Raw genomic sequence first — 13,470 nt, forward strand, 5'->3', positions numbered from 1 at the left:
CATCTATGTTATGTATGAATGGCTGTAGTTAATTTTTTCCTGACCATGCTGACGTTTATTTCAACATAATAGACAGACCCTCAGAACACCTCACATTCAACGCTAGAACAATAAAAAACAAAAGAATGCTGACTTCACAAACAGACATTAGAACAGTGAAATTAAGACATAGGAGGGTAATTTTAACCTTATGTTGTTTATGAAGGGGCCCCGCAATGGAAAATGTAATAGTGATTGTTGGAGAGTGCATGTTAATTCCGGGTTTAGACCGCGGGAAGATTGGAAGCTGGGATGTTGTGATGCAGAAAGTCAGAGAGGAAAGAGCCACTGAGATTTGCGTCAGTGGAAATGCCGTCCACTCCGGACCGCTGTGACGGCAGCGTAGTCAGCCCTTTATCTTGATGAAGAATGTTCCTGTATTACTTAAAATTAGCTTTCTGGCCGGGCGAGGTGGCTCACGCCTGTAATCCTAGCACTCTGGGAGGCCGAGGCGGGTGGATCGTTTGAGCTCAGGCGTTCGAGACCAGCCTGAGCAAGAGCGAGACCCCGTCTCTACTAAAAATAGAAAGAAATTATATGGACAGCTAAAAATATATATAGAAAAAATTAGCCGGGCATGGTGGCGCATGCCTGTAGTCCCAGCTACTCAGGAGGCTGAGACAGGAGGATCGCTTGAGCCCAGGAGTGTGAGGTTGCTGTGAGCGAGGTTGACGCCACGGCACTCACTCTATCCTGGGCAACAGAGCGAGACTCTGTCTCAAAAAAAAAAAAAAAATTAGCTTTCTAGAAGTATCAGTAAAAACCCCTCAGAATAGTCTCTATCTTTCACTAATTTCAAAATGGATAAAGTCTCTGAAGAAGCAACTCGATTGCATATAGCCGGAGAACGAAAACACAACCCTGCTTTCACGGCTGTTTCCAATGTGGGTGGACACGTGCTGGCCCATCTCCCCCCCGCCCCCAGGTTGTTTCCACCTGGTCCCAAAACCTGTTTGATGGGGTCGAGCACAGGATGCAAGTGATTTGCTGAATGTGCAGGTTACCCGAGTGATGCTTGTTACGTAATAGCACTTTTTTTCTGTATGATTTTCTATATTTTGTGCCAGATACAGATGCCTTAATGCACGTCTCCTGTAAAGTTAATGCAACGGAGTTAAAATTTATCGTGTTAAGTTTTTCACTAAAATTATGAATGTTGCTTTTACCCTTTTTAAAATTTTCCGATTGTCTAAAATGCCCCAAATACCATTTGCATCACTTTGCAAATGAAGATTTCAATTTGTGGTCAAAAAAGAAAAATACCAAACAATGTATAAGGGGGCCCTCTTGCTTTGCCGGGAGAACAGCGTCTCTGTCGTGCGCCTTGGAGCAGCCAGAGAGCCGGGCAGTGTGGCGCTCAGCTGGGCTGGTGGTCTTTCTCGCACAGGTTCCTCCCAGCCCGGCGCGGCTCCCCCTGGCCAGGGGCCCCCCGGGCCTCCTCTGCCAGCCGCGGCGTTCCAGAGCCCTCCACGACCTGCACAGCCGTCCGTCCTGCAGCCTGGACCCCAGCTTCTCCCGCCGCCGCCTGCCACGCTGAACGGCCCTGGGGCCCCGGCCTTGCCGCCGGCCTACAGGCAGGATGGGCTCCCGGGGCCTGCGAGCGCGCAGTTCCAGCCGTTGCCTCCTCCCGGCCAGGGCCCCGGCGCTGCGTACCCTCCGCAGCAGGGTAAGGCGGGCAGGCAGAGCGTGGCCCAGGGTTACCTTAACTGGACCAGCTTTGCTCCCCTGTCACTAGCACCTGTCGCTCACTTTTAAGGGATGGGGTGGTTTTTGAACCGTGTGGCAAGAGCAAAGGACTGGGAAACCGGAGATACGCACGCTTGACTCCTGTCTTATGTAATAAGATGAAAAACACAGTGGTCTTGACCGAACAGTATGATATTGTCAGTGAGCCTTACACATGGGACTTGGGGTCACAGCCGTTTCTTTCTAAACTTCCCCAAGCAGCCGGCCCTGGCCCCCAGATGGCGGGCGCGCAGCTGTCCTACCCCGGTGGCTTCCCCGCAGGCCCCGCGCAGATGGCCGGCCCACCCCCGCCCCAGAGGAAGCTGGATCCCGACTCCATCCCCAGCCCGGTAAGTGCTCTTCCCGCACCCACGGTCTCCCTCACAAAGGAGCATTTCTCGGTGATTGTTCTTAGAAACTCGGCTGTGTGTTAGCGTCTATCTTGGCCTTGATCGCAGAGGGTAGGAGATGCTGGTGGCACAGGGAGAAGCTTCCTTGCTCTGCGTGAACATGCGTGTGCGGGGCAGGCACGCCTGGGTCCCCGTGAGACACCAGCCCGCAGTGTCAGCTCCACGAAGACACGGATTCGCTGTGTTAACTGCTGTGTCCTAACCCCTAGCAAAGGGCCCAGCGCGTTGCCTGCATTTGCATATTTGCTGGGTCAGTGAATGAAGGAGCAACAAGAGCAACAAGCAGTAGGTGCCGTGGTTCATCCAGGACCCTCAAAATACACACGCACAAATCAGTCCAGTATTTATTTTTATCTTAAAAGGAATGAACCAGAGATGCCAGATGAAGCCTGCTTATGTTCCTATTACCAAAGTAACATGCTTTTGCTAACCAAACACATTCTTCCTTCTGGAAAGAAAGGTGTAAAATCACGTTTCCCGATCTCCTGCTGTGCTCCAGTCTGGAGCTGGGTGCTCATTGCAACCGTTTTGGACGGTGGTTTTAGCCACTTTATGAAAGTGAGGAAATTGGCGGCATCATCAGAATTCTTCCTCCCTCCCTTTCTGCATCCACGAGGGGATCATTCTGCAATTGGGTGCTTCCTGTTCCACTTTCTCTCCCCAAAATTCAAATAATCGCTTTAAGCAACTTGCCGTATAGGACACACACATCTTTTTTTCTCCCTTATCCTTCTTGCTTGTATGTCTCAAGAGAATCGCTTTCCTTTTTCTCTCTTTTCTGATTTATTTTATGAACCCAGAATGCTCCATTCATAGCAGATAAGAGTGAATATAATTCCAGTGGCACATCTGAAGGAAAAAGGAATCTGTACTTTTTGAGGTAGCTTTGGCATTATCAATAATTACTGTCACTCAGTCTAAACTTTTTAAGTGCTGGATCACAGTCAAAATCTCTACTGAAGCTTATTTTATCTCTAAGCCTGCTTTTCAAAAACATGCATTTGAGGTAGATAAAAAAAACCATAATATGTTTTTAATAATTATTAAAACTGGTGTAATATTTACTGCTCTTTGCTTTGTAGTATTCTAGTCAAGACATGGATTTAGAAATGTAATTACTACTTATAATATCGTTTCTTTGGGGATAGGGCTTTGTAAATTGTAAAGGGATAATTTAAAAATAAATTTTTTGGAAATATAGAAGATATGTTCAATATATAGATTCAGTATATTAGGCACACTAATACATTATCATGGCTTTCACCTTGCTTTCGTATTTGATTTTCTGTTGGTTGAAATGATCGTAGTAAATGTTGGTAACAGAAAAACTAATCTAAGCTGGGCATGGTGGCTCACGCCTGTAATCCCAGCTACTCCAGAGGCTGCCAATCAGCTAATGGTTCTCCTTGAAAGAGGCCGTTGTTTGTACTTTGAAGTGTTACGGGGGTCTAAGCATCCTACAAGCTTAGTGCATTCTTCCGCAATTTCTACGTCACCGAATGGCTTCCCTTTTTCCTCGATTCTATAAACTACTTTATAAGTGGCTTCAGTGGCATTAGTTCCAGGTCTCATTGCTGCTTGAAAGAATTGTCTTTGGTTTTGCTTTTCATCTTTTAATTTCTGCAATACAACCTTTTGTGCCTCTCACTCTAATTTAAAGTCTTTGTGGTCCTTATGAGTGTTATAATGCTAATGAGCATTGAATTTCTTGTATTGCAGTATCACAAAGCAAGTAAATTATCTTATCATGAGCAGAAACAAGATAATATCACAGTTACCAATCCTCATTAGAAAATCTGTTTTCTTCCTTCAGCGTTCTCTTGTCTTCTTTGACATGATGGGATGTTAGGCAGACAGTATCAAAAAATACTGTCGAGCAGACAGAAACACGGTGCACCGCTGTCAAAGCTGATAACAGACTGGCGTGCGCGACCCCCATAAGCTCTCGCCAGCCAGCTTCGTGTGGTCGTGGTGCCGGTCAGGCTGGGGAAGTTAGAACTAAATCACTAGACAAATCATGAGTGTAGCAGCTGTCAGTTTAGCCCTGATGGTTACTAATGTTTTAATTGTGCCAGTCAATCTGGGAGGATTACTGTGTTAAACTTATTTTATTCTTTTGTATTTTAAATGCGTTCATTTTAAAAATAAAAATATAAAAGATTAACAAAAATGTATTAATAAAAATGAAAGGATTTGTTGTGTAAAATTAGGATTCAGTCAAAAAGCCGAACTTCAGGACCTAGAAGGCCGTAGTTTCCCCACCTTAGGTCATGTATTGTAAATCATTTCTTCTGAATGTTCAGCCTTTTAGAGTTTTCTTTTACTTGTAAAAAGTATTTCCTTTAAACAATGGTTTTCAATTTCTTTTCTTTCCAGGTTTTTTTTTTTCCCCCCGAAAACGCTTACCTATGGTCCCAATAATCAAATTAGATAAAAATAAAGTTCTCTGAAGGGTCAGGTTTGGAGCTCAGGAAATGACAGAATAGAATCTGGAAGCTATTGGCATACAGATGTGAAAGCAGGCAAAGGTGGAACTGAAGACACGGTAGATTCGCACTGAGATATTTGATCTGAAATGAACTGAAAGGACTTAGAAAGTGCCTGTTTTTGCACGTGTGAATAGTGAGGGGAGAGCGGGGTATGCCCCCTTACCTGAACGCTGGTGAGAGTCTTGACTTGCTTCACCTTCCACTTGATGTCTTATTTGTCAGATCCAGGTGATCGAGAATGATAGAGCCACCAGAGGGGGACAGGTTTACACCACCAACACCCGAGGCCAGGTGCCCCCACTCGTCACGACGGATTGCATGATACAAGACCAAGGTATTTATTTTCAATGATATCTTTGATGGAGGTTTTAGAATTTCTCGCCATTTTTTAAGTCGATACGCTGAAACCCTTCAATAATGCTATTACTGACGGGAAACCAGTTCACCATTAACCTTAATCCCTGCGGTACTGAGAAGGTCCTTTCTGTTCTCTGCTGTTTGAAGTCTAGCGAGTCTCCAGTGAGGTGTAGAGCAATGTATCTGCTTAAGAAAAACTCTTCACTTTTATTTATAGGTTTAAATTAGTTCTTACCCTACTTTGGTTTAACTTATTTACTGCATTGGAAACCTGGAAGGGCAGCGTGAGCAGACTAGCAGGGACTGAACTCTTGGGAAATCAGTAGATCTGGTTCTCGCTCTGGTGACATTGTTTTCAGCACGTCCTTTAGCATTTTGGGTTCTGTTTTCCCACCTTTTTTTTTTTTTTTTTTTTGAGACAGTCTCCCTCTGTCGCCCGGGCTAGAGTGAGTGCCGCCCGGGCTAGAGTGAGTGCCGTGGCGTCAGCCTAGCTCACAGCAACCTCAAACTCCTGGGCTCAAGTGATCCTACTGCCTCAGCCTCCCGAGTAGCTGGGACTACAGGCATGTGCCACCATGCCCGGCTAATTTTTTCTCTATATATTTTTAGTTGTCCAGCTAATTTCTTTCTATTTCTAGTAGAGACGGGGTCTCGCTTTTGCTCAGGCTGGTCTCGAACGCCTGAGCTCAAACGATCCTCCCGCCTTGGCCTCCCAAAATGCTGGGATTACAGGCGTGAGGCACCGCGCCCAGCCCTATTTTCCTAGTTTTAAACTGGGGAGAGGGGAGGCTGAGCTGTACCTCTACTGACTGTCCCATACTTGCCATCAGTTTAATATGTCTGTCAAGCCTTGTATAGATTTACTTTACCCAAGAGCATATTACCCTATCATTTATGGGAAGTTAAAAAAACAGCCTGATGAAATCTGACGTCTGAGATTCCGAATATACCACTTTAATGGGTCGTGTGCGTGACCCTGGACGTATAACATCATGATAGAAACAATTGCCTTTTGTCTCCCCCCTGAGTTGCTGAGCCAGCCAAGTTCTAGCTGGGGATTCCCGCCATTGTGACAGACAAAAATGGCAATTTCATTTCAACCTAATGATAAGTGTTATATAAAAGTTTTAGTGTTTATTTTATTTAATATTTTAAGAAAATATAAAATACTGTTTGAGGCTCTTTTCTAACTAAAGGACATTCCCACCCGGCCTCATCTCCGACCTGCGCTTCCTTCACGATTGCCTTCACTTTAGCAAACTCCTCTTCCCTCACGTGCTGCCTTCTCTGCAGTAGACTGAGGACAGCTTCTCGTTCACTGTTTCATCCCTAGACATTCACCTGGTGTCTAGAATATAACGGTCGCCCAATAAATACTCATCAAACCCACGTACTTGGACTATGTGACTCTCACCGCTTCTCTTGGGAAATTTTTATTTCTTCCAAACTCAGTTAAATTTTCTCTTTGAAATCATCTACCATTGCTCCTCCCGGAGTGTTTCATACGTATTTCCTGCCTGTCGAGTTGACTTTTACTGTGGGGCGGGTCTGTGTCTCCCCCAAATCTAAGCTACCTGGGAGCAGCATTCCACTTGTTCATTCACTCATCCCTGTGTGCATTCAGAAAACGTTTGTTCATTACGTGTTGTGCTACTATGCTAAGCCTGAGATTAATAACAAAATAATAAAAAATATACAAATTGATATTATTGCGGTTAATGTTTATAAGTACATCATATGTATCGAGATAATCTTCTAAGCACTTTATGTGGATTAATTCATTTAATCTCCCCTGTAACTTCATGAGATAGGCATTAATATCACTTTTATATCAAGAGTGGGAAACTGAGGCACAGAATGCTTAGCTAATTCACCCAAGATACGTAACGAGTCGGCATTTGAACCCCAGGTTCTTACCCTCCCACTTCACTGCATCTATTCAGAAATAAAACACATGATTCTTTTTTTTTTTTAAATGAGTGAACCATGTGGCAAAGAAAAATAAATATTTACAGTGTGATAACTGTATTTGATAATAGAAGGATAGAAAGTGTGTTTCCCTGGGAACATAAATGCGAGGTCACTAACCAAAGAGCTGACCCAGCCTGCCTTGCGCGAGTGGGGGTGTCCGGGCTGCCAGCAGAGCGGGGGAGCGTGCCAGCATGTAGCGTGTAGCGTGTAGCGTGTCGCAGCGGCAGAGAGCAAACTGTCAAGGAGCAGCACGTGTGTGGTGTTTGGTTTGGGTCTTGCAGGTGTTTTTTTAAAATTGTGGTTAAATATATACGTAACCTAAAGTTTGCCATTTTAATCATTTTTAAGCGTACAGTCCAATGGCCTTACTCACACTGACAGTGTTGTGCAACCATCCTGATTGTCCATTTCTAGAACTTTTTTACCATTCCACGCCAAAACTCTGTGCCCATGAAACAGTAACTCCATTCCTCTACTGGTAATCTCTGTTCTGTTTTCTGTCTCTCTGAATTCGCCTGCTCTGGGTCCCTCATTTAAAGGGAATCACACAATGCTTGTCCTTCTGTGTCCGGCCTGTGTCTCTCAGCATAATGTGTTCAAGGTTCATGCACCTTGTAGTCTGTATCAGAAGGTTATTCCTTTTGAAGGCTGAATAATCCTCTGTTTTATATACGTGCCACGTTGTGTTTACCACCCACCTGTTGAAGGACAATTGAGTTGTTTCTGCCTTTTGGCTACTGTGAATAATGCCGTCCGAACACTGTCGCGCAAGTGTCGACAAAGCAGGGTGAGTTCCTACTTCCAGTTTTCTTTGAGCATGTGCTGCACCGGGCAGTGGAATTGCTGGACCGTGTAGTGCACGTATGACGAGAGTATGAAGGAAGTAGTATGAGAGAAGGCAGGACTGGGGAGGTGGCAGGTTCGGGTGACGAGCGTCTCCCTTGGCCGGCAGCCGGCCCTTGTCACGATCAGGGAGCCGCTCTGGCCTGGAGCACTCAAGTTGGCCCCGTCACACCTTTTTGCTGTGAACTCCCTTCATCTGGCCTGGATTATTTGCCAGTAGTAGTAAAGCTTTTAGGATGTAGCCCAAGGATCTCAGACATGGATGGAAATTCACAAGCATTATTAGAATATAGAGCTGGGACTCCATGTCATAGAGCTTGGCCTTCGTTCACTGAGCTCTTTCACTTCACAGATGTGAGGGCACTAAGGCCCAGAGAGGTCAAGTGACTTGCCCAAGGCCACACAGCTGGTTAGCGTCAGAGCCATTAAAGAAGAGCCCCTGCTGCAAAAATATTACTCCTTTGCCTCTGGCTGTAGGATCTGATTTAAGACTCTGCTTGTCCTTTGGTTTAGTGCTCCTGCTCATCCCTTAAGACCCTGTCCAAGCAGGTCACCCTTCGTGTGGTCCCCTCTGACCCACGCGGCAAAGTCGTTGTCTCCCTCGTGCCACTTCTCAGTCTGTTTGCCCGTCAGGGGCACTTGCCACGCGACGTCGCGAGGGTCTGTTTTATCATCACTCTCCCCAGCTGGGTCCTGAAGCCCTAAACTGTCCCTAAACCCCAGCGGGGGGCTTAGCTCCATGGATGTTTGCTTAATGAATTTATTGAATATTTTCAGTCAGATTAGCTCTTAACGTTCTTTATTAAACATTTCAGAAAGTTTTGCCTCTTAGATCCTGAGGTTGCCACCTCTACCCTTCATGCATATCTGTTGATAAAACAAATGCTCAGTTGCTTTTGCAAACTTTAGTCCTTGAGCACATTATTTTCCTGTAATAAGAGTTTGCTTAGTCACCTTTTTGAGCTTATTCATATGTAATTTCACTGTCAACAAATAAGCCCTTTCAAGGTTTAGTAATTCCAATATATTATTGGCAATTCTGTCTAATAAAAATTGACAACAGAAAATTAAAATACTGTTTAAAGTATCCAAAAATCCTTAGTTCACAGTCTGTGTAACACTGTATGATGATAATGAGGAAGGTTTTGTCTAAATAGGAAATAAACAATAATAGGGTTCAGGTGTATTTATATTTATCACCTAGTTTCCTTTCCTTTTATTCGTGCTGCCAAAACTCTGGTCTTACCCTCTGTTAGTGCTCACGCAGACTCTTAAAGCATTGGACCAGTCCACCCGTCTCTCATCTCTTCTTGCTCCTGGAAGCTATCCTATCCACTCTGGGGAGATGGATTTTCTTCCAGCATTTATTTCATCATCTTACCCTTGCTAAAAAGTGTCCCATCCCTGCCCGGGGGCAGACGGGACTGGTCTCAACTCGTCCAGCCTTCCAGGCCCTCACGACCTGGACGGGACTTCTGGGACGTCGTCGACAATCACGATAGGTTCTAATCCCACTTCTGCCACTTACTAGCCCTTTGACCTTTCACAAGTCGCTTAACCTCCTGGCATCTCAGGGTCCTCCTCAGTAAAGGGGGTCATCAAGCTGTCTGTCTCGTAGGGTTACTGCGGGACTGGGTTGCCACGGACCAGTCTTAGAACGACGCCAAACGCACCGGCAGTTGCCGTTTTTATTGCTGTCCTTGTGGTGAGCTCCCCTGTCTCTCAGGCCCTCTGTGAAGGGGCCCACGAAGGGGACTCTGCCTGCAGTCGTGTTAATGTGTCTTACACGACACGTTGTTCTGTTTCTATTGGAATCAGTTGCCATTATATAAAAATCAGAGTGTTTTATGTAAAAAGACAGATTTCCAGCTTGTCCTAAGAAAACGTGAAGTCTGGCATCAGTAGCTTAGAGGTGAGCAGAATCAACTCTATTTTATTTTGCAAGAAATCATAGCGCGCCTAGAATATAGATTGTAGAATTGTACAATACTATGATTATTTTAAAGAAATCACAAAGAGGGTTTTACAGATCAGAAATAAGGCAATGCATGATCTAGAAGTACCTTTATAAGTATTTCAATGTGGCCTATTTTTCCTAAGGAAATTCTGTGTGTGCTTGTGAACGTTTCAGGCAACGCCAGCCCCCGGTACATCCGTTGCACGACCTACTGCTTCCCGTGCACGGCGGACATGGCCAAGCAGTCCCAGATCCCCCTGGCTGCCGTCATCAAACCCTTTGCCACGATCCCGTCAGACGAGGTGAGAATGATGCATCACGCTGATTCAATAATGTCCCGATTCCACAGTGATTCCTTTATCGTTACTTTCTCACAGATTATTCTGTATTAAAGTAGAAAACTGGAGCATATTTATATAAGGCAAAAACATCCAGTCATTCCATTCATTAGGGAAACAAAAATCCAACAAGCTATGTTTTTTGGCATCTTATGCACCAAACACTGATGATGGACTAACTCACTTTTTTTTTTCATTTGAGGCAAAGTTCGTTTATAATAAAAATGCAAATGTCTTAAGTGAACATTCATTGAGTTTTGACGGATGTATATATCTGTGTCACCAAAACCGTTTCAAAACACATAGAGCATTGCGGTCCCCCTAGAAAGTTATCTCATGCCCCTTCCTGGTCAACCCCTACCCCTGGGCCCAAACTCCCTTCCCTGGCAACCCCTGTTCTGATTTTTTTTGTGGTAGGTTTGTTTTGACTGTTCTAGGACTTCGTATAAATAGAATCATAGAGCATGCACTATTTTGTGCAAGGTTTCTCACACTCAGCGTAGTATTTGACAGAGCCATGTATTGTTGCATGTGTCAATAGTCTGTTTCTCTTTTTACTGCTGAATAGTATTTAATTGTATGGATATGGTAGTTTGATTATTTAGTTTTTTATTGATGGACATTTGGGCTGTTTCTACTTTTTGGCTATTGTGAATAAAGCTGCTATAAACATTCTCATACAAGTCTTTTTTTTTTAATTTTATTTTTAATTATTATGGGTACCTAATAGTTGTATATCTTCATAGGGTGTATGTGGTATTTTGATACAGGCACACAGTGTGAATTAATAATATCAGGGTTACTGGGGTACCCATCACCTCAGGCATTTAACATTTCTTTGTATTAGGAACATTCCAATTCTACTCTTTTAGTTATTTTAAAGTGTACCCTAACTGTTGTTGATTATAGCCACTTTGTTGTGCTATCAAATATTGTTCATTCTATCTAGCTATCTGACTACAGTTTTGCACCCATTATCCATCCCCCTTTATCCTCCACTCCTTGCTATCCTCCCTAACCTCTGGTAACCATCATTCTACTGTCTCCATGAGATCAGTTGTCCTTAATATTTAGCACCTGCATATGAGTGAGAACACGCGAGATTAGTCTTTCTGTGCTTGGCTTAGGTCACTTCACATAATGTTCTCCAGTTCCATCCACGTTGTTGCAAATGGCAGGATTTCCTTCTTCCTCGTGGTTATATAATAGTCTATTGTGAATATGTACCACAATTTCTTTATCCATCTGTTGGAGGACATTTAGGTTGATTCCATATCCTAGCTGTTGTGAATAGTGCTGCAATAAACATGGAGCGCAGATATCTTTTTGAGGTACAGAATTCTCCATCATTTGGATATATAACCAGCAGTGGGATTGCTGGGTCATATGATAATTCTAGTTTAGTTTTTTGAGGAACCTCCGTACTGTTCTCCACGGTGGTTGCACTAATTTGCATTCCCACCAGCAGTGTATGAGGTTCCCCTAACAAATCCTCACCAGCATTTGTTATTGCCTGTGTTTTTGATAAAACCCGGTGAGATGATACCTCATTGTAGTTCTGATTTGCATTTCTCTGATGACTAATGATGCTGAGCATGTTTTCATAGACCTGCCGGCCATTTGTGTGTCTTCTTTTGAGAAATGTCTATTCAGATCCTTTGCTAATTTTTCAATCGTATTATTCGATTTTTTCCTATTGTGTTGTTGGAGCTCCTTATATATCCTACTTATTAATCCTTTGTCAGATGGGTAGTTTGCAAATATTTCCTCTCATTTTGTGGGTTGTCTCTTCCCTCTGTTGATTGTTTGCTTTGCTGTACAGAAGCTTTTGAGCTTGATGTGATCTCATTTGTCCAGTTTTGCTTTGGTTGCCTGTGCTTTGGGGGTATTACTCAAGAGGTCCTTTTGGCCAGACCAAAGTTCAGAAGCAATTCTCTAATGTTTTCTTTTGGTAGTTTCATACTTTCATTTATTAGATTTAAGTCTTTAATCCATTTTTATTTGATCTTTATATGTGGCGAGAGATAAGGGTCTAGTTTCTTTTTCTGTATATGGATGTCCAGTTTTCCCAGCACCATTTATTAAAGAGAATGTCCTTTCCCCACTGTATGTTCTTGGCCCCTTGTTAAAGATAAATTCGCTGTTCACGTGTGGGTTTATTTCGGAGTCCTCTATTCTATTCCATTGGTCTATGTGTCTTTTTTATGCCAGTACCATGCTGCTTTGGTTACTGTAGCTCTGTAGTATAATTTGAAGTCAGGTAACGTAATTCCTCCAGTTTTGTTCCTTTTGCTCAAGATGGCTTTTGCTATTCTGGGTTTTTTGTAGCTCCATATACATTTTAGGATTTTTTTTTCTATTTCAGTGAAGAATGTCATTGGTATTTTGATGGGGGTTGTATTGAATCTGTAGATTGCTTTGGGCAGTATGGACATTTTAACAACATTGATTCTTCCAATCCATGAGCATGGGATATCTTTCCATTTTTGTGTGTTCCCTTTAATTTTTTTCATCAATGTTTTGTAGTTTTCATTGTAAAGATCTTTCCCTTCTTTGGTTAAGTTTATTCTTAGCTGTTTTATTTGTAGCTATTGTAAATAGGATTACTGTCTTGGTTTCTTTTTCAGATTGTTTACTGTTAGCATATAGAAATGCTACTGATTTTCGTATGTTGGTTTTATATCCTGTAACTTTACTGAATTTGTTTATCAGTTCTATTAGTTTCTTTGTGGATTCCTTAGGTTTCTCTAGATATAAGATCATGTTATCTGCAAACAAGGATAATTTGACTGCTTCTTTTCCAATTTGGATGCCCTTTATTTCTTTCTCTTGTCTGATTTGATCTAGCTAGAACTAATAGTACTTTGTTGAATAACAGTGGTGAAAGTGGGCATCCTTGTCTTGTTCCAGATCTTAGAGGAAAGGCTTTCAGTTTTTCCCCATTCGGTATGATACTATGTGTGGGACTGTCATATATGCCTTTTATCACGTTGGGGTTAAGTTCCTTCTATACCTAGTTCTTTGAGAGTTTTTATCATGAGGGGATGTTGAATTTTATCGAATGCTTTCTCAGCATCAGTTGAAATGATCCTGTTGACATGGTGTGTCACATTGATTGATTTGTGTGTGTTGAACCATCCTTGCATCCCTGGGATGAACCCTACTTGGTCATAATGAATAATCTTTTTAATGTGCTGTTAAATTTGGTTTGCTAGTATTTTGTTGAGGATTTTGACATCTATGTTCATCAGAGATATTGGACTATAGTCTTCTTTTTTGGTTTATCTTTGGTTTTGATATCAGGGTGGTACAGACCTCATAGAGTGAGTTTGGGAGGATCC

At 43.0% G+C, this 13,470-nt stretch overlaps 1 protein-coding gene across 3 annotated transcripts in view; it reads left to right on the plus strand.

Moving 5' to 3' along the window:
* Positions 1-13,470, plus strand: part of SEC24D (SEC24 homolog D, COPII coat complex component) — a 71,442-nt gene that overhangs the window by 15,934 nt on the left and 42,038 nt on the right. Inside the window, exons 5-8 of one of the 3 annotated variants that reach the window (XM_069459152.1) lie at positions 1,427-1,705; positions 1,984-2,114; positions 4,886-4,997; positions 9,966-10,093. In XM_069459152.1, coding sequence (XP_069315253.1) covers positions 1,427-1,705; positions 1,984-2,114; positions 4,886-4,997; positions 9,966-10,093 — 650 coding nt within the window. The remainder of the gene's footprint in view (positions 1-1,426; positions 1,706-1,983; positions 2,115-4,885; positions 4,998-9,965; positions 10,094-13,470) is intronic. The other 2 variants (XM_069459153.1, XM_069459154.1) reach the window with 2 other exon arrangements.

This window comes from Eulemur rufifrons, chromosome 26 (assembly GCF_041146395.1).
Source record: "Eulemur rufifrons isolate Redbay chromosome 26, OSU_ERuf_1, whole genome shotgun sequence".
Taxonomy (NCBI): domain Eukaryota; kingdom Metazoa; phylum Chordata; class Mammalia; order Primates; family Lemuridae; genus Eulemur; species Eulemur rufifrons.